This window comes from Anolis sagrei, chromosome 11 (genome assembly GCF_037176765.1).
Source record: "Anolis sagrei isolate rAnoSag1 chromosome 11, rAnoSag1.mat, whole genome shotgun sequence".
In the NCBI taxonomy this organism is placed as follows: domain Eukaryota; kingdom Metazoa; phylum Chordata; class Lepidosauria; order Squamata; family Dactyloidae; genus Anolis; species Anolis sagrei.
In genome coordinates, this window is record NC_090031.1 from 16,603,199 (window position 1) to 16,630,964 (window position 27,766).

The window sequence follows — 27,766 nt, forward strand, 5'->3', positions numbered from 1 at the left end:
GAGTACTAGAAGGAACGGTTAGGGAAATGCTCCAATCTTCATTTTCAAGTGATGGGAAGGTTCCCGTTTCTTTTGCATCTGTTACTCCTGCAACAGGCTAATTTGCATCTTCCTCATTCTTTTGCACGCTTCTGGAGAGTTTTATGGCATCATAAATTAGTTAAATTCGCCTCCTCGCATAAGCGGTACTAAATTTCCTACTTGACAGATGCAACTGTCTTTCAGGCTGCAAGGGTCAACAGCAAGCTAGACAAATGGTCGGGAGCTTACTCCAACACAGGCTGGCTTCAAACTCATGTTTCGTTTCCATTCAGTGGATCTTACTGCAGTAATAACAACATAGATTGCATAAAAGAGGTGTCTAAAGTTGATTTTTTTTTCATGTGGAGCAGTGGCTCTGGTTGACTTTGCAAGGTCAGCATTCTTGGCCAGAGAGAGCACGAGGCACAAAAGAAATTGCAGAATGGCATCTGGATCATAGAATAATAGTGTTGGAAAAGACCTCATGGGCCATCCAGTCCAACCCCTTGCCAAGAATCAGGAATATTGCATTCGAAGCACCCCTGACAGATGGCCATCCAGCCTCTGTTTAAAAGCTTCCAAAGAAGAAGCCTCCACCACACTCCGGGGCAGAGAGTTCCACTGCTGAACGGCTCTCACAGTCAGGAAGTTTTTCCTCATGTTCAGATGGAATCTCCTTTCTTGCAGTTTCCATCTGAACATCAGGAAGAACTTCCTGACTGTGAGAGCCGTTCAGCAGTGGAACTCCCTGCCCTGGAGTGTAGTGGAGTTTGCAAGGACTGTAGGGACTGCCTGCATGCAGAGGCAAAGCAACCTCCATTCCCTAGGCAGGCTTTGAATGTGACACATGCATCGCCATTCTTATCCATTGTCAGATCTGAACGTACAAAGTTAAGTAAGTACTTATTTTGGACCGGGTCGTGGTGCAGCCGATTGGGAATCAGCTGCATTAAAATCACTACTGACCGAAAGGTCTTGAGTTTGAAGCCAGCCTGGGTCGGAGTAAGCTCCCGACCATTTGTCTAGCTTGCTGTTGACCTTTGCAGCCCGAAAGGCAGTTGCATCTCTCAAGTAGGAAATTCCGGGTCGGAGTAAGCTCCTGACTATTTGTCTAGCTTGCTGTCAACCTTTGCAGCCCGAAAGACAGTTGCATCTGTCAAGTAGGAAATTCCTGGTCAGAGTAAGCTCACCACCATTTGTCTAGCTTGCTGTCAACCTTTGCAGCCCGAAAGACAGTTGCATCTGTCAAGTAGGAAATTCTGGGTCGGAGTAAGCTCCTGACTATTTGTCTAGCTTGCTATCGACCTTTGCAGCCTGAAAGACAGTTGCATCTGTGAAGTAGGAAATTAGGAACCGCTTATGCGGGTGCTAATTTAAGTAATAAAACTCTCCAGCAGCGTGCAAAAGAATGAGGAAGTACTCCATCGGTGTCACAAGTGGACGGCGAAGCAACAGCTCCCCTGGTGGCCTGAATTCTAAGCATAACCTCATGAAACCGGAAAGTGAAATAGCCTCTGTGTGTCTGTCTATATATGTTGTGTGTCTATGCCATTGAATGTTTGCCATGTATATGTGCATTGCGATCTGCCCTGAGTCCCCTGCGGGGTGAGAAGGGAGGAAAATAAATACTGTAAGTAAATAAACAAATAAATAAATACATTCATTCTTCATATTTCTAAAAGTCATAGTTTCCATGTAGTTTCTATTGTAACCACATTAAGATACCAGGTGGCGTTCCAATATTACAGGTACTCTTCTAACCTTAATTGGGTCTATAAGGGTAGGTCATTTATTGCATGTTTATTGACTTTTACCTGTCATTTGCTTATTTATTGGTTTTGATTCTGCCTAAAGTACAGAGCACTTGGTTCCGTAATCTGATAATGATCATAATTATAACTTTATCCTATTCAGCTAAAATAAGTTGCCTGGGAACTAATCATATAGGTAAAATCAGGTTACATTGTCGTGTCCCTGGATTTGGTCTTTGGGGTTTCAATCTCTTTTAGGAAATCTTTAGGGGTTGGCGCCTCAGTAAGGGGGGCTGCTTTAGAAGGTGGCAGTGCTCAACTCTGGCCATGGGGAGGTGCTCTTGTTGCATTTCCAAGCCAAGGAGCCTGTTGTCCGTAGACACCTCCTAATTGTGTTCCCAGCGTGGCTACGTGAGTGCCTTTATTACCTTCCTGCCGAAGCGGTACCTATTGATCTACTCATATTTGCATGTTTTTGAACTGCTAGGTGGGCAGGAGCTGGGGCTGACAGCGTGAGCTCACCCCAATCCACGGCTTCGAATTCAACAATTTAACCCGTTACACATCCACAGCCACTAGTATCTATTCCTCCAACCCTTCAACATACTTCCCAGCCCATGCTGCTAGTAATATCTACCTGGAGGGAACATAAGGAATAAGAGGGGGCTCTGGACCATCATCAAACACCTTTTAGAAAGAAGCTTCCCCACCAGAAGCTTTGTTAATTGGGATGATATGCCTGCATTGGTTGCATGTGCTTTCTCCCTCCTTGGAATTATTCCTGTGTTTAGAAGCTTACTTTGCAAAGCCAATAAGCATGCGCTCACTCATGTGCACAAAATCGGTCCTAAGAGGTTGGGTGGGGAACATACTTTGTTTAAAGCGCAACTTGGCCTGGGTGAATTCCCAGCTCGGAAACATATGGCGAAATCCTGAGTAGCCAAGTCAGGAGAAAACATATACTCACACACTCACCATGTATGTATGTGTGTGTGTGTATGAATACATATGTGTGTGTGTATGTGTGTATGTGTGTATATATATATATATATGGTTCTCAACCTGTGGGTCCCCAGATGTTTTGGCCTTCAACTCCCAGAAATCCAACAGCTGGTTATCTAGCTGGGATTTCTGGGAGTTGTAGGCCAAAACATTTGGGGACCCACAGGTTGAGAAACATTGATCTATATAAATAAAAATGCAATGTTCGTTTGTGGGGTTAACAGAACTCAAAAACCACTGGATGAATTGACACCAAATTTGGACACAATACACCTCTCAGGCCAACGAGTGACCATCACTCATCAAAACACTGAAAAACACAGCAGAAGGGACTTAAAAAGCCAAAACCCCAAAAAATACATTACAACGCATGCACAAAACCACATATATACACAAACACACAGATATACACATATATACACACACAAAACACATAGACACAGACTGGGCCACAGCAACGTGTGGCAGGGAACAACTAGTGTGTGTGTGTGTGTGTGTGTGTATATATATATATGTTCATTTGTGGGATTAACATAACTCAAAAACCACTGGACAAATCGACACCAAATTTGGTCACATGATACCTATTAGGCCAACGCGTGACCATCACTCATAAAAACACTGAAGAACACAGCAGAACTTTAAAAGCCAAAAAAGCAAAAATTACATTACAATGCATGCTCAAAACCACATATATATATATACGCAAACACACATATACCGCCCTGAGTTGCCTGCAGGCTGAGAAGGGCAGTATATAAATATAGCAAGTAAATAAATAAATAAATAAATATGCACATATACACAAAACACATATACATAGACTGAGCCACAGCAATGCATGGCAGGGGACGGCTACTATATATATATGTATATGTATGTTTGTGAGATTCACATAACTCAAAATCCACTGGACGAATTGACACCAAATTCGGACACAATACACCTAGCAAGCCAACGAGTGACCATCACTCATAAAAACACTGAAAAGCACAGCAGAAGGGACTTAAAAAGCCAAAACAGCTGAAAACACACAATAGCATAGCCACACTCTCTTTCAGACTACAGCTCCCAGCATCCCCAAGCCCTTTAGGAGAGGATCCACAACAACGCCTGACAGAGGACAGCTCATATATACATATACACATACATACATACATACATACACTCTCTCTCTATATATATAGAGTGTGTGTGTGTGTATATATATAGAGTGTGTATATACTATATATATATATAGAGAGAGAGAGAGAGAGAGAGAGAGAGTCCCCTGCCAGGTTTTGCTGTGGCCCAGTCTGGTGATCTGGAAAATAAAGTAATGAGAAAATCTTGGTTTCTAACATATGTAATTTCTTCCTGCTCGTGGTTATGTGTGTGTGTGTGTGTGTATATATATATATATATATACACACACACACACACATTACGACTAAAACCCAGTTAAAGGACTCCAAGCTTATCTTGCCTCAAGGGGATTTTTGTCTTCCGTCTCCAAATGCAAAGGAAATCTGGGTAGATTTCTTTTGTTTTGCCATCTGAAGAAAATAGGACAATAACTTCCTTCCAGCGCTCTCCCAAAGAGATTAAGGGCTACTTTAGAATAGTGTTTGCAGATGCTAGTGAATAAATATGGATGGAGGAGAGGGAGGGAACGGCCTTGGCGTCATCTCAGTGGCCTGGCCCTTCTGCCCTGAAACGTGGCTGACATTTTGAACTCCCAAACCTTTCTGTTACAATCCAGAATGGCCCTTTTAATCCACAGAAAGGTTCTGGATTCTGTAAAGCCTTTCTTTATATATTGTAATCTTTATTTATATATTGTAAACCGCTCCAAGCCTTCGGGGAGTGGCGGTACATAAAATTGAATAATAATAATATTTTTTAATTAAAAATAAATAGACATGAAGTGACTCTGGTCCAGTTGGGATTTCTAATGATCTAGCCTTCAATGTGTGGGGCATGCATGGCCAAGCAACGTCAGGGTATTGCTGAGATTGCAAACGTTAATAATGAGGAAGAAAACAAATGATAGGAAAGTTTAGTTTACTTTTGCCTGGGAAGGGCAAAATTGTATCCTTCCTGTTTCTTCTCACTCTTGCTGAGTAATAATAATAGAGAAAATATAATAATAGAGAAACAATGGGAAAAGCTGACACGATATGAGGATTTAAGTATCGAACTGCAAAGACTGAGGCACAACGTGGTCCCAGTGGTGATCAGCACACTGGGTGCAGTGCCTCAAGACCTTGGCCTGCACTTAAACACAATCGGCGCTGACAAAATGACCATCTGCCAGCTGCAAAAGGCCACCTTATTGGGATCTGCACGCATTATTTGCTGATACATCACACAGTCCTAGTCACTTGGGAAGTGTCCAACGTGTGATCCAATTCAACAGCCAGCAGAGTGCCTGCTGTGGAATCATCTTGTGTTTCAAAATAATAATAATAATAATAATAATAATAATAATAATGTGTTGTCGAACGTTTTCATGGCCAGAATCACTGATCAAATACAACAGCCAGCAGAGTGTCTGCTGTGGACTCATCTTGTTGTGTTTCAAAATAATAATGATAATAATAATAATAATAATAATAATAATGTGTTGTCGAAAGTTTTCATGGCCGGAATCACTGATCAAATACAACAGCCAGCAGAGTGTCTGCTGTGGACTCATCTTGTTGTGTTTCAAAATAATAATGATAATAATAATAATAATAATAATAATAATGTGTTGTCGAAAGTTTTCATGGCCGGAATCACTGATCAAATACAACAGCCAGCAGAGTGTCTGCTGTGGACTCATCTTGTTGTGTTTCAAAATAATAATGATAATAATAATAATAATAATAATAATGTGTTGTCGAAAGTTTTCATGGCCAGAATCACTGATCAAATACAACAGCCAGCAGAGTGTCTGCTGTGGACTCATCTTGTTGTGTTTCAAAATAATAATGATAATAATAATAATAATAATAATAATAATAATGTGTTGTCGAAAGTTTTCATGGCCGGAATCACTGATCAAATACAACAGCCAGCAGAGTGTCTGCTGTGGACTCATCTTGTTGTGTTTCAAAATAATAATGATAATAATAATAATAATAATAATAATAATGTGTTGTCGAAAGTTTTCATGGCCGGAATCACTGATCAAATACAACAGCCAGCAGAGTGTCTGCTGTGGACTCATCTTGTTGTGTTTCAAAATAATAATGATAATAATAATAATAATAATAATAATGTGTTGTTGAAAGTTTTCGTGGCCAGAATCACTGATCAAATACAACAGCTGGCAGAGTGTCTGCTGTGGACTCATCTTGTTGTGTTTCAAATAATAATAATCCCACATGGTTGTGGTTGGAGTGTCGGACTATGGCCCCAGAGACCAGGGTTCTAATTCTCATTTGGCCAGTGATCTTAGGCAAGTCACTTACTCTCGGCCTCAGACAGCAACAATGTAAACCTCTTCTGAACATATCTGACCACAATAACCCAGTCACAAGCTCTTTGGGGCCGTCAAAGACTGGGCTTGAAGGCATAGCAACAGCAAAAATATAGAGCAGGCATGGGCAAACTTGGACCCTCCAACCACCTGTTAGGAATGGTGGAAGTTGCCTTCCAAAACCCCTGGAGGGAGGGCCCAAGTGTGCCCATGCCTGCAGTGGTAGAACCTGGTTGCTGTTCCCCAGGAGCCTCCGCCTCCCACCTTGCCTGGGTCAGTTAAGGACAGTCCAGCTGCATCAAGTCAGAAATCCCTGCAGAGTGGGGATCGCCACTTTGCTCGCTTTTCAGGCAGAATTATGTTTCTATTTAAGTTCTGCTCCATGCCGGGATGTTTTCACTGCAGTACGGGTGACGGATGCCGCAACAGCAGCAGTGTGCTTGTCATATTTGTCTTGCCAAAAAGCGATGCAAACCTGGGTTCCTGGTTTTGGTTGGTTCTTTGCAGAAGTCAATAAATGAGTTATTGTAGTTTTTCCGGGCTGTCTGGCCATGTTCCAGAAGCATTCTCTCCTGACGTTTCCTTCTCAGAGGTTGTGAGGTCTGTTGGAAACTAGAAAAATTGGGTTTATATATCTGTGGAATAATGTCCAGCGTGGGAGAAAGAACAAACTTTTGTCTGTGAATGTTTCAATTGGCCACCTCGATTAGCATTTAATGGCCTGGTAGTTCTCAAGGTGTGGCTTCTTACTGCCTGGGGGAATCCTTTGTTGAGAGGTGATTAGCTGTCCCTGATTATTTCTTGTCTGGAGTTCCCCTGTTTTTGAACACGTGGGATGACACTAAATATCCTTTGACCAGAAGCTGCCTACTTGGAAGACCTCTGGTGTCATAGAATCATAGAATCATAGAGAGTTGGAAGAGACCTCATGGGCCACCCATTCCAACCCCCTGCCAAGAAGCAGGACCATTGCATTCAAATCACCCCTGACAGATAGCCATCCAGCCTCTGTCACTGTAAGAAGGTCCTCCATTGTGCATGTGGCAGGGCTCAGGTTGCATTGTAGTCATTGCCTGCAGTGGTGGCGCAGGGGGTTAAACCGCTGAGCTGCTGACCTTGTTGACCGAAAGCCTGCAGGTTCGAATCCGGGGAGCAGTGTGAGCTTCCACTGTCAGCCCCAGCTTCTGTCAACCTAGCCTCCACCACACTCATGGGCCATCCAGTCCAAACCCATTCTGCCAAGAAGCAGGAAAATTACAGCGCTTTAACCCACTGCGTCACCTGCGCTCCATATATATATATCTATATAAATAAAAATGCAATGTTCATTTGTGGGATTAACAGAACTCAAAAACCACTGGACGAATTGACACCAAATTTGGAAACAAGACACTTAACAACCCAATGTAATTTAGGTGGCCAATTGAAACATTCACACCTACCTCCAACAGACAAGCATTCTTTCTCCCACCCTGGACTTTCCCCAGATATATAAAACCAATTTTCCTGGTTTCCAGCAGACCTCATAACCTATGTGAATGCCTGCATTAGATGTAGGCAAAACAGGAGAGAATGCTTCTAGAACATGGCCATACAGCCCGAAAAACCTACAACAACCCAGTGATTCCAGCCATGGAAGCCTTTGACAATACAAGTCAAGAATTGTCCTTTTTTCACATTTTGATCTGTGTGTTTGTTGTTGATGCTTTTAAAGGCTTGGCTGCTTGGTTTAACCACGTTGGCTGGAATGAGGCCTTTTCCCATTGTGTTCTGAATTTTGAAAAATCGGGGCATATTTAACAAGCAGGATGGTGACAATGATAAATCCGACAGTGCAAATCTGTAGCCTGTGGTGCAGAGATAAGCAGCTCAACCCTCTCCACTCCCAATATTTTGCCCATGACGTTATTGCTGACCAGCATCCCCTTCTTCCTCATCTGAACATTTGAAATCTGACTAGGCTTCATCACAGCCATTGCTCTGCCCTGAAAGGAGAAAAGAGGAGCCAGTGTCTGCTGGACCTACTAATCCCAATTTCCTTTTCCTCATATGTGATGCCATCTTCATTGCTATGATCCTTCATCTTGTTGACGGGAAGCTTCCCACCGGAGTGGACATCATCTATTGGACAGATGGCAAGACAAAATCTCAGCAGACAAAGCCAAAACTAAGATCACAACATCTGTTATAGAACTCAGATATGCTGATGACAACGTCGTCTGTGTTAATTCAGAAGAAGACCTAAAAGCCATCCTAAACACCTTTGCAGAAGTATACGAGAAGCTCGGCCTCTCATTGAACATTGAGAAAAGCCAAAGTGGTCTTCCAGCAGTCACCAGTCAATCCCTCTGCAATGCCAGAAATACAGCTTAATGGTGTAATATTAGAAAATGTGGTCCATTTCTGCTCCCCTGGCAGCCATCTCTCCACAAAAGTCAGAATTGACACTGAAATACCACACCGCCTGAACTCTGTGAGTGCTGCATTCTTCCGAATGAAGCCAAGTGTGTTTGAGGATCGGGACATCCGTAGGGATATCAATGTGCTTGTTTATAAAGCCATTGTCCTCCCAACCTTGCTATATGCCTGCGAAATGTGGACTGTCTACAGACGTCATATGCAACTCCTGGAACGATTCCATCAGAGCTGCCCCTGAAAAATCCTGCAAATCTCTCGGGAAGACAGGCGGACAAATGTCAACATGCTGGAAGAAGCAGAGATCACCAGCACTGAAGTGATGCTCTCCTGCCATCAACCCCACTGGACCCGCCATGTTGTTCGAATGCCCGACCACCGTCTCCCAAAGCCATTGAAATCCACAAGCATGTGGACAATTTCAACAGAAAGGAAGAGACCATGAAAATGAACAAAATCTGGCTACCAGTATTAAAAAACTCTAAAATTACAACTGCAAAACAACAGAGAGGAAACAACCAGGCACAGATTAACACCTCCCAGCAAGAGATTTTCCCAGGCTCAGGCAAGCCTTCAAATGCTAATGAAGGTGATCAGATGAAACATTCACACCTAACTGCAGCAGGGAAGAGCTCCTTGCCCCACCCCAGCCATTCCACAGATATATAAACCCTTTGTCCTAATTCCAACAGACCTCACTACCTCTGAGGATGCTTGCCATAGATGCAGGCGAAACGTCAGGAGAAATGCCTCTAGAACATGGCTCTATAGCCCGAAAAAACCCACAAGAACCAGTTACTGTACTCCCAACGCAAGAACAGAAAACGAAATGTTGGTGGGCAGGAAAAAAGATTTAAAGATGGGCTCAAAGCCAACCTCAAAAACTGTGACATAGACACCAAGAACTGGGAAGCCCTGGCCCTTTAGTGCTCCAGCTGGAGGTCAGCTGTGACCAGCAGTGCTGTAGAATTTGAAGAGGCACGAATGGAGAGCGAAAGGGAGAAACGTGCCAAGACGAAGGCATGCCAAGCCAACCCTAACTGGGACTGCCTTCCATCTGGAAACCGATGTCCTCACTTCGGGAGAAGATGCAGTTCAAGAACAGGGCTCCACAGTCACCTACGAACCCACCTCCAGGACACCACATTTGGAACGTCATCATAGTGAGACAATGAGGGATTGCCTAAGTAAGTAAATAAGCAAAGGCTTGTCTGTGGACAGAGACAGTACCATTCAGTGTGAGTACTCGAACTCTGCAAAGGAAGCCGTTTCTGCCCCAGAGTTTCCTGATGCAATTCTCGAGGGGCCACGGATGTGTGGGAGGGTTGCAACACAACCCCTTGTTGGAATTTGCACAGCAAAGCTTCTTGGAAAAAGGTGGTGTGAGCCTGCGTGAAGACTTGGGGATTGTGGTTGCTAAGTCAGCAAGACCGGGAAAAAGAACTGAAAGAGACTTCCTTTCTTCCCTGGGAGTGTGACTGATCATTTTGCCAGCACAGTTGTATAGTTTTCGTCACAATTTCCTTCCGATTGCTCTTAGTCAGGAAGCAGAGGTCCTCTTCCTAAGAACTAAGACAACTGTACTAATCACTTGACTGTTTTTGAGCACCATTTACCTTCCCGCTGAAACGGTACCTATTGATTTACAGTGTTCCCTCACTCAGTGTTAGTTTGCACGTGAAAAGCCACAAAATATTAAAATTTATTATTTATTTATTTATTTGGAAGGTTTCTATACCGGCCTTCTCACCTCAACCGAGGGACTCAGGTCGGTTTACAGCATATATGCAATTACAAAGTATACAAATACAACCGAGTGCAACATCATTAAGAATTAAAACAACACAATAAAATACAATAAAACATCATCATTACAATTACCCAGGCCAAAACGTCAATACAGTCGCAGTCGTAGTCACAGTTCATTAAAGGTTCAGTCCTCAAAAGCCACATTCCAGAGCCAGGTCTTTAGTAATTTCCTGAAAGTCAGGAGGGAGGGGGCAGATCGGATCTCTAGTGGAAGGGAGTTCCAGAGCCGGGGAGCCACCACCGAGAAGGCCCTGTCTCTCGTCCCCACCAAGCGCGACTGTGAGGGTGGTGGGACTGAGAGCAGCCCCCCCCCCCGGAAGATCTTAATAGCCTTGATGGCTCATAGGGGAGAATCCGTTCGGACAGGTAAACAGGGCCAGAGTCGTTTAGGGCTTTGTAGGTCAAAACCAGCACTTTGAATTGTGCTCGGAAGCTAATCGGCAGCCAGTGGAGCTGGCGTAACAGAGGGGTTGTATGCTCCCTGTACCCAGCCCCCGTTAGAAATCTGGCTGCTGAGCGTTGGACTAGCTGCAGCTTCCGGGCTGTCTTCAGAGGCAGCCCCACGTAGACAGCGTTGCAGTAATCTAAGCGGGATGTAACGAAAGCGTGCATTATTTTAGTAGTTATACACTATTTTATGTCTTTATAAACCCTCCCCACACCTTTATTACCAATTGATCTACTCACATTTGCATGTTTTCGAACTGCTAGGTTGGCAGGAGCTAGGGCTAACAGCGGGAGCTCACCCCGATTGACGACTTTGAACTGCCAATCTTTAGGTCAGCAGATTCAACAGTTTAACCCGCTAGTATGCAGCCGCTCTTATGTATTCCTCCAACCCTTCTTCGGCATATAGTGTTCCCTCACTTTTCCCTGGTGTTACCTTCCAGGACCACCTGCGAAAAGTGAAAATCCGTAAAGTAGAGACGCTATATTTATTTATTTTATTTATTTATTTATGGCATTTATATGATGCCCTCTCACCCCAAAGGGGACTCAGAGTGGCTTACTAGATACATTTACATACAATATATTATATTATTAGCATAGTACAATATCAGTATTATATTATTATCATAGTACAATATCAGTATTATACTATATTGCACTATGCCACTATATTGTAATATTATTAGTAATATTACATGTAATGTAAATATATAGTTATAATTATAATATTGTATTATTATTACTAGTATTATATTGTATTTGTTGTTGTTGTTGTTCATTGGTTCAGTCGTCTCCGACTCTTCGTGACCTCATGGACCAGCGCACGCCAGAGCTCCCTGTCGGCCGTCACCACCCCCAGCTCCTTCAAGGTCAGTCCAGTCACTTCAAGGATGCCATCCATTCATCTTGCCCTTGGTCGGCCCCTCTTCCTTTTGCCTTCCACTTTCCCCAGCATAATTGTCTTCTCCAGGCTTTGCTGTCTCCTCATGATGTGGCCAAAGTACTTCAACTTTGTCTCTAGTCTCCTTCCCTCCAGTGAGCAGCCGGGCTTTATTTCCTGGAGGATGGACTGGTTGGATCTTCTCGCAGTCCAAGGCACTCTCAGAACTTTCCTCCAACACCACAGCTCAAAAGCATCGATCTTCCTTCGCTCAGCCTTCCCTAAGGTCCAGCTCTCACATCCGTAGGTTACTACAGGGAATACCATGGCTTTGACTATAAATATTATAAATATTATATGTATATACAATATACTATATTATATTATTAGTAAAGGCATTAATATTTTAATATTAATGCATTATTTTAGTAGTTATACACTATTTTAAGTCTTTATAAACCCTTCCCGCACACTTATACACTACATAACCCTCCTTGAACGTGTTGTTCACGTAATTCTAAACTCCGACTTTATCCGCAGAGGCAGCCTCTCCATACAGACAAACGCTCTTAAGTCCATATTGAAAAACCGCAAAATGACGAGTCCGTGAAAAGTGAACCATGAAGTAGCGAGGGACCACTGTACTCACATTTGCATGTTTTTGAACTGCTGGGTTGGCAGGAGCTGGGGCTAACAACAGGAGCTCACCCCATCCTGCGGAGTTGAACTGCCAACTAAAACTAAATTAAACAGTAACTAAAAGAGACAACACTTAATAAATCGAAGTGGATCAAGTGAAACATGGACCAAGTGAAACATGGCTTGGGTTGCGTACTTCCGAGAGCAGGACTCTGCAACCTGTGTGTGGTGAGCCATCATTCCCCACCCTCACACCAGTATGTCACAAACCAGAACATCCATACCTGTGGAATAATTACTCCTGGAATAATTACTGTTCTTTTTAATAATCTATCTTTGTTGTCTTTTTCTAATAATTTCTGAATTATTAGGGTGCAGACGTATGGTAATTTCAGACTGTAATAAGGCATGACCGCAGTTAATAGCAACTAAGTCACTTTAATGAAAATATTGGTAAATGTGCGTAATGTGATGTATTATGTTTATTTCAGTTCTTTAAAAAGGTAGAGGCAAAGGTTAAGTCTAATCGTGTCCAACTCTGGAACTCTGGTGCTCATTTCCATTTCTAAGCCGAAGAGCCGGTGTTGTCCGTAGACACCTCCAAGGTCATGTGGTTGGCATGACTGCATGGAGCACCATTACCTTCCTGGCAAAGCTGTACCTATAGATCTATGTAAATTTGCATGTTTGCAGAGAGGACCACAAGCTCTCACAATCAGTAAGTTCTTCCTAATGTTCAGGTGGAATCTCCTTTCTTTTAGTTTGAAGCCATTGTTCTGCTTCCCTGGAGACTAGGACACAATGGAACAATGGCTTCAAACTACAAGAAAGGGAATTCCATCTGAACATTAGGAAGAACTTCCTGACTGTGAGAGATTGCTGTTCAGCAGTGGAACTCTCTGCCCTGAAGTGTGGTGGAGGCTCCTTCTTTGGAAGCTTTTAAACAGAGGCTGGATGGCCAGCTGTTGGGGGTGCTTTGAATGCGATTTTCCTGCTTCTTGGCAGAATGGGGTTGGACTGGATGGATCACGAGGTCTCTTCCAACTCCAGGATTCTATGATTTTAAGAACTTCCTAACTGTGTGAGCTTTTCAGCAGTGGAACTCTCTGCCCCGGAGTGAGGTGGAAGCTTCTTCTTTGGAGGCTTGTAAACAGAGGCTGGATGGCCATCTGTTGGGGGTGCTTTGAATGCTTTGAATAGGAATACTTCTTGGCAAAATAGGGGTGGACTGAATGGCCCACAAGGTCTCTTCCAGCTCTTTGATTCTATGATTCTACTGTGAGAGCTGTTCAGCAGTGGAACTCTCTGCCGAAGTGTGGTGGAGGTTTCTTTGGAGGCTTTTAAGCAGAGGCTGGATGGCCATCTGTTGGGGATGTTTGAATGCAATTTTCCTGCTTCTTGGCAGAATGGGGTTAGACTGGATGGCCCACAAGGTCTCTTCCAACTCTAGGATTCTATGATTTTAAGAACTTCCTAACTGTGAGAGCTGTTCAGCAGTGGAATTCTCTGCCGAAATGTGGTGGAGGCTCCTTCTTAGGAGGCTTTTAAGCAGAAGCTGGATGCCCATCTGTCAGGGGTGCTTTAAATGCAATTTTCCTGCTTCTTGGCAAAATGGGGTTGGACTGGATGGCCCACGAGGTCTCTTCCAACTCTAGTATTCTATGATTCTATGCTAGGTTGGCAGGAGCTGGGTCTAACAGCAGGAGCTCACCCTGTCCCCAGATTCGAACTGCCAACCTTTAGGTCAGCAGATTCAACAGTTCAACAGTTTAAACTGCTGTGCCACCAGGGGCTCAATTTAAATTCTTACTTTTTGATTATTATTGGTTAGTTATTGTAAGTTATAAGTATTATAAGTATGATAGTTATTATATGTTTGGAGCTCCTGGTAGCTCAGTGGGTTAAAGCATTGAGCTGCTGAACTTGCAGGCTGAAAAGTTGCAGGTTTGAATCTGCGGAGCAGCGTGAGCTTCTGCTGTCAACCTCAGCTTCTGCCAACCTAGCAGTTTGAAAACATGCAAATGTGAGTAGATCAATAGGTACCGTTCCGGCGGGAAGGTAACAGCACTCCATGCAGTCGTGCCGGCCACATGACCTTGGAGGTATCTATGGATAATGCTGGCTCTTCGGCTTAGAAATGGATAGGAGCACCAACCCCCAGAGTCGGACACAACTGGACTTAATGTCAGGGGAAAAACGTTACCTTTATTTATTTATTTATTTACCTAATATAATATTTACCTTTACCTAATATAAATTTATATTGATGTTGTTTTATTTATTGTGTTGATTAATTTGTTGTTTGTTTTATTATGACATTGAATGTTTGCCACCTTTGATGGAAGCCACCCTGAGTCCCCATGGGGAGATAGGGCGGGTTACAAATAAAGTATATTATTATTATTATTATTATTATTATTATTATTATTACTATTATTATTATTATTATTATTATTATTATTGAGAGAAAAGTAAAACAGTAATCAAAAAAGGAAACATTTAATACGCATACCTTTGCCTGAGCAGAGATTCTTGACAAGAGCGAACGAATGCCCTTCCTATGATGGCCTTTAGCCAAAGAGGCCAAAGGAAGGAAGTTGTTATCTTACCGGGATTGATTCTCCTCCTTTTGTTCCAGGGACTTCCTTCCCCGTGGATCTGGCATTGTCACCCGGCGGCCCTTGGTCCTTCAACTGGTCAATGCAAATACAGGTATGAGAGCGATTTCCTTTGTATCCCTGTGAGGGTTGATAAATGTGAATAAGTAGAGCAAGCAGAAGCTTTACCACAGTATTTAAAGCAAGATATACTCTGCTGTATAATAAAAAAAGTCACTCAGGCTTGTGTAACAAGTAACATTATCAAACATGGTAACAATATATTCATCAACAGTTTCAAACATGTATCAAACAGTATCAAATATGGTAACAATATATTCATCAACAGTTTTAAACATGCTTCAAACATGTTTCAAACAGTATCAAACATGGTAACAATATATTCATCAGTCTCTTTGAAATCATGCCATGATGTTATTTTGCACTGTTTATTTTTCTTCTATATTTTATTTAGGGTATTGTGATGTTATTTTTTGTTTATTTATTATTTATTTATAGTATTTCTATACTGCTTTTCTCACCCCTAGGGGGTTCTGTATTTTACTTTGCTGTAATGTATCACTGGGCTTGGCCTTATGTAAACCACTCCGAGTCCCCTTTGGGGAGATGTTGGCAGGATATAAATAAAGTTTATTACATTATTATTATTATTCAGTCAGAAGTCAGAGGAATAAAATAGTCCTTTTATTCCCTATAAATGACAGTTAGAACCGTTGGTCTTAGCAGCTAGCCAAAGGCTGCAGCCAATTGGAATCCTGGCTCCTGTCACACTCAGCCAATGAGCTGCAGACACATCCATCTCCAGTTAACCCACCATATTATGGCATTCCTTGTAACAATATATTCATCAGTCTCTTTGAATTCAGTCAGAGATTGGAGGTATAAAATAGTCCTTTTAAATTGTCTTTAAAAGAAGCCTCATGCCATAAAATGACTAGTCTTCAAGATAGTTGGCAGCCAGCACTTTCTCTTCACTGTCCATAGTGAGAAAATGGCAGAGTGACAGTTAGAACAGTTGGTCTCAGCAGCTAGCCAGAGGCAGCAGCCAATTGGAATCTTGGCTCCTGGCACGCTCAGCCAATGAGTTGCTGACACATGCCTCTACAGTTAACTAACCTTATCATGGTGTTCTTGGTGACAATATATTCATCAGTCTCTTTGAATTCAGTCAGAGGAATAAAATAGTCCTTTTAAATAGTATTTAAAATAAGCCTCATGCCATAAAATCATAGTTGGCAGCCAGCACTTTCTCTTCACTGTCCATAGGAAGAAAATGGCAGAATGACAGTTAGAACCGTTGGTCTTAGCAGCTAGCCAGAGGCAGCAGCCAATTGGAATCTTGGCTCCTGGCACGCTCAGCCAATGAGCTGCTGACACATGCCTCTACAGTTAACTCACCATATCATGGCATTCTTGGTAACAATATATCAATCAGTCTCTTTGAATTCAGTCAGAGATCAGAGGAATAAAATAGTCCTTTTAAATAGTCTTTAAAATAAGCCTCATGCCATAAAATGACTAGTCCCTAAGATAGTTGGCAGCCAGCACTTTCTCTTCACTGTCCAAAGTGAGAAAATGGCAGGATAACAGTTAGAACCGTTGGTCTTCAGCTAGCCAGAGGTTTTGCTCAGGATCAAAGAGAGCAGGAGGAGGAAGAAGAATGCAATTACTTACTTACTTAGACGATCCCTCGTAGCTCGAGGATAGTTGTCTTCCAGTTGTGGTGTTTTGGCGGTGGGTCCTTAGGTGGCTGTGGAGCCCTATTCTTGATCCACATGTTCACCCACAGTGAGGACATCGGTTTCCACGTGGAAGGCGGTCCCGGTCAGGGTTGGCTTGGCGCGCCTTCTTCCTCTTTCTCCCTTTCACCCTCCATGTGTGCCTCTTCAAATTCTGCAGCACTGCTGGTCACAGCTGACCTCCAGTCGGAATGCACAAGGACCAGGGCTTCTCAGTTCTTGGTGTCTATTTTTAGGTTGGCTTTGAGCCCATCTCTTTCCCTGTCCACCAACATTACGTTTTCCGTTCTCGAGTTCGGAATAGAGTAACTGCTTTGGGAGACGGTGACCTTTGGGCATTCAAACATGGCCAGTCCAGTGGAGTTGATGGCAGAGGAGCATCGCTTCAATGCTGGTGGTCAATGCTTCTGTCAAAAACAAACTGCAGCAACGTCTTGTCACTTATGTGTTCTGCCTCATTAACGCTGGCCATGTTGGAAATTGCAACCTTCTGCAACCCTCCCCTGGTGGCACAGTGGGTTAAACCGCTGAGCTGCTGAACTTGCTGACAGGAAGGTTATAGGCTTGAATCAGGGAGGCAGTGTGAGCTCCCATTGGTAGCCCTAGCTTCTGCTAACCTAGCAGTAGATCAATAGGTACCACTCTGGTGGGAAAGTAACTGCTCTCCATGCAGTCCACAAGACCTTGGAGGTGTCTACGCACAATGCCGGCTCTTCAGCTTAGAAATAGAGATGAGCACCAACCCCCAGAGTCGGACACGACTAGGTTTAATGTCAGCGGAAAACTTTACCTTTACTACAAGCCTCCCATACTAGTTATTTCTTAAATATATAATCGAGTGCTGACTATATTGTAGGTGTATATTGCAGTGTAGTTTTTCCCTTAACGTCCATGTTGTTTGAGGGCGTGGGAAGGGCTGCAGACCATGTGGCCAGATCTGAGACTCCTCAGACTGAGGGCTCTTCCACACAGCCCTATATCCCAGAGTATCAAGACAGGAAATCCCACAATATCTGCTTTGAACCGGCTTATCTGAGTCCACACTGCCACCTATCCCAATTCAAAGCATTGTGGGGTTTTATTCAGCTGTGTGGAAGGGCTCAGAGACTCCATTTTGGAAGCTGTTTTTACCTCAGAAGAGTTAGAGTTTACCTCAGAAACAGTGCAGTTTAGAAGCCAACGAGGGTTCTTCCACACAGCCCTGTATCCCAGAGTATCAAGACAGGAAATCCCACAATATCTGCTTTGAACTGGGTTATTCGAGTCCACACTGCCATATATCCCAATTCAAAGCATTTTGGGGTTTTATTCAGCTGTGTGGAAGGGCCGCGAGACTCCATTTTGGAAGCTGTTTTTCCCTCAGAACAGGTAGAGTTTACTAGGCTTGGTTGATCAAGAAAAAATTTGGTTCTAAACTCGTTTCGTATCTAGGGGGTGCCCGCGTTTCTAATCTGAGAGGATTTCTGAAATTTCAAATTTCAAAATGTCGATATTTACGAAATTTTGTAAATATACGAATCGATTCGTTAATGGCGGACGCAATTGTGCAATACGTGAAAAAAACCTCCAAACGGGACAGGGGGAACTTCTGAAGCTTCCCTCTCCCTCTGTTGTTGACTGTTGTTGTGATAAAACTAACAACAACTATATTATATTATATTATATTATATTATATTATCAAAAAACTGTCCCAAGCCCTTAGCACGTCAAGAAGATTAAGTCAGAATGAGATGTTCATCCAAAAACAAACCCTGTGATTTTGAAGCAGTTTGCTTGAACGTTCTGTTAACCCAGATTATATACCAGGATAATCCGGATTATTTGCTAAGTTACATTTTTTGTACAGCAATTTGCTACAGACTTTAAGTTCTCAATAGATACACTGAATTAGGTGCTTCTAGCTATTTTTGTTGTTATAATAATAATATAATATACAATAATATAATATAATAATATTATAATGATATAATATATTATATAATATACAATTATAATATAATATACAATAATAATATAATATAATATAATAATAATATAGTAACATAATATATAACCATGATGGTGAACCTATGACACGTGTGTCAGCATTGACACGCATGGCTATTTTGATGACACGCAGACACATGTGGCCACATACAGAGAAATACACCGTATAAGAGCCAATCTAATTCCATCCTTAAATTTGTAAAAGGCTCTACAAATTTAACATATGCACATTTGAGCATTGTTCACTCCATAACTCAGCATGGATTATACATTTTTCTTATTTAAACTATAAATATTGCAGAATCGTGGGTTTTTTTTTCTTGAAGTGACACTCCATCCAAGTTGTGCTCAGGTTTTTGGCAAATTTTGACACACCAAGCTCAAAAGGTTGCCCATCACTGATATATAATATATAATATACAATACTATAATATAATAGTATTATAATAATATAATATAAAGTATATAATATATATAATATTATTATTATATTATATTATTGTATATTATATTATATTATATATTACTATATTATTATTATATTATATTATTATTGTATATTATATTATAATATATTATATATATTATTTTATATTATATATTATATTATATTTTATACTAGCTGTAGCTGGCAACGCATTCCTGTGGCATAGAGTGATGGTATGAAAAATAAAGTAATGAGAAATTTTGGGCAAGAAGGATGCCAGGAGAAAGAGGAGGGAGGGAGGAATGTGGGATTTGCCAGCTGGAAGGAAGGAAGGAAGGAAGGAAGGAAGGAAGCCCAGTGCAGCCCAGAATGAGGCAAGAAGAAGCATGAGGAAAGAGGAGGGAAGCAGCAGAGCAAAGGTGGCCAGCAGGAGGGGAGAGAGAGGGGAAGAGAAACTGCGAGATTGTAAAACTTGTAAAAAAAAAACTTTCGTCATTATTTTTCAAAAATAATTACGAAAAATGGGGAAATTGTTTCGATTCTTAATTACTCCTCACACTATTTCTGCATGGCTCGATATTGGTTCAAAGCTAATTTAAATATGAATTCTTAACGACTTTAGAAACTAACGAACACGATCAACCAAGTCTAGAGTTTACCTCAGAAGCAGCACTGTTTAGAAGTCAATGAGGGCCCTTCCACACACCCCCATATCCGAGAATATCAAGGCAAGAAGGCAGGAAATCCCACATTTCCTGACTGTGCACTCAAATAACCCAGTTCAGAGCAGATATTATGGGATTTTCTGCCTTGGTGTTCTAGGATATAGAGCTGTGCGGAAGGGCCTTTAGTCTGCACTGACATATATTCCAGTTCAAAGCAGATAATGTGGGATGTTATTCAACGCTATGCAAGGGGCTGAGGGCCCTTCCACACAGCCCTATATCCCAGAATATCAAGGCAGGAAATCCCACATTATCGGGACTCAGATAATCCAGTTCAAAGTAGATTTTGCGTGATTTTGGTATTCTGGGATATAGGGCTGTGTGGAAGGGCCCTGATACTCCATTTTGGAAGCTGTTTTTACCTCAGAACATGTAGAGGTTACCTCAGAAGTACCACAGTTTGGAAGTCAACGAGGGCCCTTCCACACAGTCGTATATCTCAGAATACCAAGGCAGAAAATCCCACAATATCGGCTTTGAACTGGGTTATGTGAGTCCACACTGCCATATATCCCAGTTCAAAGCATTGTGGGGTTTTGTTCAGCAGAGGATGAGCTGGAGATGTCACTGCTTTGGTCCTTTCATTATTGGTTGCTACTTCCCGGATGTCAGGTGGTGCGATGCCAGCTAAACAGTATCATTTCTCCAGTTGGAGAAATCCTTCTTTTGCACAGTCTTGTGTGCCAGTATGGAAGTTTGTGTTAGATGGAAATGTAGAGTCAGGGCTGGCTCTGTCCACAATGTATTTATTATTTATTTACAGTATTTATATTCCGCCCTTCTCACTCCGCAGGGGACTCAGGGCAGGTCACAACACACATATGCATGGTAAACATTCAATGCCATAGACACACAACGTATATGGACAGACACACAGAGGCTATTTAACTTTTCAGCTTCATGAGGGTATGCTTTTTGAATTCCGGCCACCGGGGGAGCTGTTGCTTCACCGTCCACTTGTGTACTTCCTCATTCTTTTGCACGCTGCTGGAGAATTTTATGGTGTCATAGTTAAATTAGCCTCCCTGCATAAGCAGTACCTAAATTTCCTACTTGACAGATTCAACTGTCACTCCCGGCTTTGTTTACAAAAGTGTTGCCTCTCATGTCCGTACTGTGGTTTCAGTGTCTGCACTTTCTGTCCTCTATCTAGAATATGGCGAATTTCTACACTGCAAAGGGAAAAAGTTCACTGACTTTGACGAGATCCGTCAGGAGATCGAAGCGGAGACTGACAGGGTGACCGGATCAAATAAAGGAATCTCTGCTGTTCCGATCAATTTGCGGGTCTACTCTCCTAATGGTAAATCATGTCTTAACACAACGTGCTCAGTATTGCAGATTTTTGGATCTTTGGGGTCCATCTTGTCTGATGTTCTAGTACAGTGTTTCTCAACCTTCCTAATGCTGTATGTTATGAATGGTACTGTAAATATCTAATATGCAGGGTGTATTCTCATTCACTGGACCAAATTTTGCAAAAATACCCGATACGACCACATTTGAATACTGGTGGGGTTGGGGGGGGGGGTTGGTTTTGTCCTTTGGGAGTTATAGTTGCTAGGATTTATAGTTCACTCACAATCAAAGAGCATTCTGAACTCCACCAACGATGGAATTGAACAAACTTGGCACACAGAAACTCCCACAACCAACAGAAAATACTGGAAAGATGTAGTGGACATTGACCTTGAGTTTTGGAGTTGTAGTTCACCTACATCCAGTGAGCACTGTGGGCTCAAACAATGATGGATCTGGATCAAACGTGTCACGAATCCTCATTATGCCCAAATGTGAACACTGGGGGAGTTTGGGGAAAATAGATCTTATTTGGAAGTTGTACTTGCTGGGATTTATAGTTCACCTACAATCAAAGAGCATTCTGAACCCTAGCAACAATGGGATTGAACCAAGCTTGGCACACAGAACTCCCACGACCAACAGAAAATATTGGAAGGGTTTGGTGGGCATTGACCTTGAGTTTGGGAGTTGTAGTTCACCTGCATCTAGACCACTGGTTCTCAACCTGTGGGTCCCCAGATGTTTGGACCTTCAACTCCCAGAAATCCTAACAGCAGGTAAACTGGCTGGGATTTCTGGAAGTTGTAGGCGAAAACACCTGGGGACCCACAGGTTGAGAAACACTGATCTAGACAGCACTGTGGACTCAAACAATGATGGATCTGGACCAAACTTGGCATGGATACTCAATATGCCCAAATGTGAACACTGGTGGAGTTTGGGGAAAATTGACCTTAACATTTGGGAGTTGTAATTGCTGGGATTTATAGTTCACCTACTATCATAGAGCATATTGAACCCCACTAACAATGGGATTAAACCAAACTTGGCATACAGGACTCTCGTGACCAACAGAAAATACTGTGTTTCTGATGGTCTTTGGTGACCCCTCTGACACCCCCTCACGACCCCCCTCCAGGTTGAGAAACGCTGTTCTAGTACCTTGTTATCATATAGCAATACATTTTGGTAACTCCGCAACATTTTAATTTAGGTACAAGGTGAGGAAACATTTCTGTCATTGGTGTAGCTTGGTTCCAAAATCCTTTTTTTAATTGAACTCCCCTTGCAAATAACCTGCTCCTCCTTTTATCTCACCCGAGTTTTTAATAATTTTAAATCACTTTATTTTGCACATGTGGCCCGTCCATTGTCACTGTGATTGTAATTTTATATTGCTAATGTATGTATATGTTTTTTTTTCTTTTATTATTATGTGATTATGGTGCTGTTGCTTGTTGTTTGTGTTCTTGGTTTTACTTTGTTGTAAATTGTTATTTGGGCTTGGCCTCATGTAAGCCGCCCCAAGTCCCCATTGGGGGAGATGGTGGCGGGGTATAAATAAAGATTATTATTATTATTATTATTATTATTATTATTATTATTATTATTAAAGCCTGTGTTTGGTTTTTAGATTTTGTATTGCAATTTTTTTTGGAGCTTGGAAATATTCTTTTTTTGGACTACTACTTTCAGAATTTCTTAGCCATCATGACAAAGTGCAAAAGGCAGACTGGTTGAGGAATTCTGCACATGGAGTTCAATTAAAAAACATTTCCAAACTCTTGGAGTGCATCTGACCATTTAAATCTGTGTTTGGCTGACCGTGGGCTTGGTGTTCTAGCCACGATGTCCTTCTCTCCCTTTCCCTAGTCCTGAGCCTGACTCTGGTGGATCTGCCCGGGATGACCAAGGTCCCAGTAGGAGACCAACCCAGTGACATTGAGTTCCAGATCCGCGACATGCTCATGCAGTTTGTCACCAAGGAGAACTGCCTCGTCCTTGCAGTCTCACCAGCCAATTCCGATCTGGCCAACTCGGATGCTTTGAAGATCGCAAAAGAGGTTGACCCTCAAGGTAATGTCCTTAGATATTTTATGTCTTTCTAACCTAATGCTAGTTATTATTCTCGATCTTTATCCACTCTAAACAATGGATTGAAATCGACTTCTGAAGTGTCCAATAGCTAATTGGATCAAGACATATCATTTTTGTTTGGTATCCCAGGTCAGCGTACTATTGGCGTGATCACCAAGCTGGATTTGATGGACGAAGGAACCGATGCTCGAGATGTGCTAGAGAACAAGCTGCTGCCTCTCAGAAGAGGTAGGGAACATTTGGTCCCTTTTGCCATTGCTTCTCCTTTTTAGTCAAGGTTCCTGGTTCTGAAGCGAGTGGATGAAGCGACAGCACCCCCTGTGGCCAGAATCAAGCATAACCTCCAGGCGCCAAAGTTGAAATGCCAAAAATTATTATTTATTATTATTTACCATATTTATATAACGCCCCTCTCAACCCGGAGGCGACTCGAGGCAGTTTACATTCGGCAGTCAATGCCCCCAAATAACCTAAATACAATTAAAAACATTTTGTTGTTGTTCATTCGTTCAGTCGTCTCCGACTCTTCGTGACCTTATGGACCAGCCCACGCCAGAGCTCCCTGTCGGCCGTCACCACCCCCAGCTCCTTCAAGGTCAGTCCAGTCACTTCAAGGATGCCATCCATCCATCTTGCCCTTGGTCGGCCCCTCTTCCTTTTGCCTTCCACTTTCCCCAGCATCATTGTCTTCTCTAGGCTTTGCTGTCTCCTCATGATGTGGCCAAAGTACTTCAACTTTGTCTCTAGTATCCTTCCCTCCAATGAGCAGTCGGGCTTTATTTCCTGGAGGATGGACTGGTTGGATCTTCTCGCAGTCCAAGGCACTCTCAGAACTTTCCTCCAACACCACAGCTCAAAAGCATCGATCTTCCTTTGCTCAGCCTTCCCTAAGGTCCAGCTCTCACATCCGTAGGTTACTACAGGGAATACCATGGCTTTGATGGATCTTTGTTGCCAGTGTGATGTCTCTACTCTTTACTATTTTATCGAGACTGGACATGGCTCTCCTCCCAAGAAGTAAGCGTCTTGGGAGGAGAGCAATGTCCAGCGTCTTCTGATTTCCTGGCCACAGTCTGCATCTGCAGTAATCTTTGCACCTAGAAATACAAAGTCTGTCACGGCCTCCACAATTTCTCCCTCTATTTTCCAGTTGTCAATCATTCTTGTGTTAAAAACATTACATATACCATATATACTCAAGTATAAGCCGACCCAAATATAAGTCGAGGCACCTAATTTTACCACAAAAACTGGGAAAACTTATTGACTCAAATATACGCCGAGGGTGGGAAATGCAGGAGTTACTGGTAAATTTCAAAATAAAAATAGATATCAATAAAATTACATTAATTGAGGCATCAGTAGGTTAAATGTTTTTGAATATTTACATAAAACTGTAATTTAAGATACCACTGTCAAGCTCTGATTGAATCATTATTCTAATCTTCAGTGTAAATGTGCTTATAAATACTTCCAATAATAATAAAGATAGTAAAATAATAATAATAATAATAATAATAATGAATTCCAGCATATATACCTTGTTTGCTGTGTCATACTGTGTTTTTGTGTCAAGATAATAATAATAATAATAATATTCATGTAATAAAATGATACTAATAACAAAGTAAAATAATAAATAACCTTGACTCGAGTATAAGCCGAGGGGAACTTTTTCAGCCTAAAAAGGGGGCTGAAAAACTAGGCTTATACTCGAGTATATACAGTAATATAAATCATATAAAAGCAATAAAAAAATAAAAACAATAAAACACAAGTCCTCAGCGTCGCATCACTAAAATCATTGTTCCGTCGCATCGTCCAGTCCTTCCATGGATCTCAATTAGTCTGTTTTACTGCATCTGCAAATGCCTGCTCAGCCAGGTTTTGACTCTCTTTTGAAATGTTAGGAGGGAGGCCAATCTAATATCTCTAGGGAGGGCATTCCATAGCCGAGGGGCCACTGCTGAAAAGGCCCTGTCTCCTTCCTGCCAATCGCATCTGTGAAGGGGGCGAGACCAAGAGCAGGGCCTCACCAGACAATTTTAAGTGCCTAGATCAGGGGTCCTCAAACTTTTTAAACAGAGGGCCAGGTCACAGTCCCTCAAACTGTTGGAGGGCTAGATTGTTGTTGTTGTTCATTCGTTCAGTCGTCTCCGACTCTTCGTGACCTCATGGACCAGCCCACGCCAGAGCTCCCTGTCAGCTGTTACCACCCCCAGCTCCCTCAAGGTCAGTCCAGTCACTTCAAGGATGCCATCCATCCATCTTGCCCTTGGTCGGCCCCTCTTCCTTTTGCCTTCCACTTTCCCCAGCATAATTGTCTTCTCTAGGCTTTCCTGTCTCCTCATGATGTGGCCAAAGTACTTCAACTTTGTCTCTAGTATCTTTCCCTCCAGTGAGCAGTCGGGCTTTATTTCCTGGAGGATGGACTGGTTGGATCTTCTCGCAGTCCAAGGCACTCTCAGCACTTTCCTCCAACACCACAGCTCAAAAGCATCTCTCTTCCTTCGCTCAGCCTTCCCTAAGGTCCAGCTCTCACATCCGTAGGTGACTACAGGGAATACCATGGCTTTGACTAGGCGGATCTTTGTTGTCAGGCTGATGTCTCTACTCTTCACTATTTTATCGAGACTGGACATTGCTCTCCTCCCAAGAAGTAAGCGTCTTCTGATTTCCTGGCTACAGTCTGCATCTGCAGTAATCTTTGCCCCTAGAAATACAAAGTCTGTCACAGCCTCCACGGTTTCTCCTTCTATTTTCCAGTTGTCAATCATTCTTGTTGCCATAATCTTGGTTTTTTTGACGTTTAGCTGCAACCCGGCTTTTGCGCTTTCTTCTTTCACCTTGATTAGAAGGCTCCTCAGCTCCTCCTCGCTTTCGGCCATCAGGGTGGTGTCATCTGCATATCTGAGGTTGTTAATGTTTCTTCCAGCAATTTTCACCCCAGCCTTGCATTCATCAAGCCCCGCACATCGCATGATGTGTTCTGCATACAAGTTAAAAAGGTTGGGTGAGAGGATGCAGCCTTGCCGTACGCCTTTCCCAATCTTGAACCAGTCTGTTGTTCCGTGGTCAGTTCTGACTGTTGCTACTTGGTCCTTGTACAGATTCCTCAGGAGAGAGACAAGGTGGCTTGGGATGCCCATCCCACTAAGAACTTGCCACAATTTATTATGATCCACACAGTCAAAGGCTTTAGAATAGTCAATGAAGCAGAAGTAGATGTAGAAGTAGAAGTAGGGCTAGATTATAATTTGAAAAAAAACATGAATTCCTATGCACACTGCACATATTTTATTTGTAGTGCAAAACACTTAAAAACAATACAATAATAATGAAGAACAATTTTAACAAATATAAACTTATTAGTATTTCAGTGGGAAGTGTGGGCTTGCTTTTGGCTAATAAGATAGAATTGTTGTTGTTGTTGTTGTTTGCTTTCAAGTTGTTTCAGTCTTAGGTTGACCCCGAGCAAGGGCTGGGTAAATGACCTTGGAGGGCCGTATCCGGCCCTCGGGCCTTAGTTTGAGGACCCCTGGCCTAGATGGTTCATAGGAAGAGATGCGTTTGGACAGGTAAACTGGGCCGGAACATGGCCATACAACCCAAATAATTGACAGCAACCTAGTGATTCTGGCCATGAATCCCTTCAACAATACATAGAATAAATCTTTCTAAGAAAATCCTAGGATGAGGCTGCCATACGTTAAGAATTAACATGAAAACACATAGCAATGCATTAAGAAACTATAAATAAGAGCAGTATGGAACTAATAGGTAGACACATACCAATAAGTATTTATAGGTAAACGTCAATTTTGCATTATTTAATCAAGCCCATCCATTTCTACGTGATTTTGTTTTTTTAAAAAGAGAAGCAAATAACAATTTGCATTTTTATATACAAAATACCTCTATCTGTCTGTCTATCGGTCTGCCTAAAAACGGAATTGAATGTTAACCGTGTCATTATTTAAATACAGTAATTAAAAGCAAATTAAGACAAACAGTTCTACTGTTTTACTGTATTATAAACTTAGCTAATTTTTAAACTATGGTTTACTTGGTTTTTTGCCCATTGCTTGAGAGTTCTGGTTAACTGAGAGTCTAGTGTCTTTCATGATTGAATCGTAACATGTCCATGCTCTTGTTAACTCTGCCAAATTCCAATTTTTACTCCCACTGTTATGTCTGCTGTGGGCCCATTTAATGTGTTTGTCAGCTGACTCTCTGACCTCCTCTGATTCAGGTTATATCGGAGTGGTCAACAGAAGCCAGAAGGACATTGATGGTAAGAAGGACATTCAAGCCGCACTCGCAGCAGAAAGGAAATTCTTTCTCAGCCACCCAGCATATAGGCACATGGCTGACCGCATGGGTACCCCTTACCTGCAGAAAGTACTTAACCAGGTAAATCACTACAGAACTAGCTTGGATTTTGGTCTGCAGTATCATGG

The 27,766-nt window shown here is 42.2% G+C and overlaps 1 protein-coding gene across 8 annotated transcripts in view; it reads left to right on the top strand.

Moving 5' to 3' along the window:
* The window catches only part of DNM1 (dynamin 1), a 164,058-nt gene that overhangs the window by 15,689 nt on the left and 120,603 nt on the right, over window positions 1–27,766 (top strand). For all 8 annotated transcript variants that reach the window (XM_060757179.2, XM_060757181.2, XM_060757183.2 and 5 more), the window contains exons 2-6: window positions 15,051–15,124; window positions 21,061–21,210; window positions 23,082–23,285; window positions 23,436–23,534; window positions 27,559–27,719. In XM_060757179.2, the coding sequence (XP_060613162.2) occupies window positions 15,051–15,124; window positions 21,061–21,210; window positions 23,082–23,285; window positions 23,436–23,534; window positions 27,559–27,719 (688 nt within the window). The remainder of the gene's footprint in view (window positions 1–15,050; window positions 15,125–21,060; window positions 21,211–23,081; window positions 23,286–23,435; window positions 23,535–27,558; window positions 27,720–27,766) is intronic.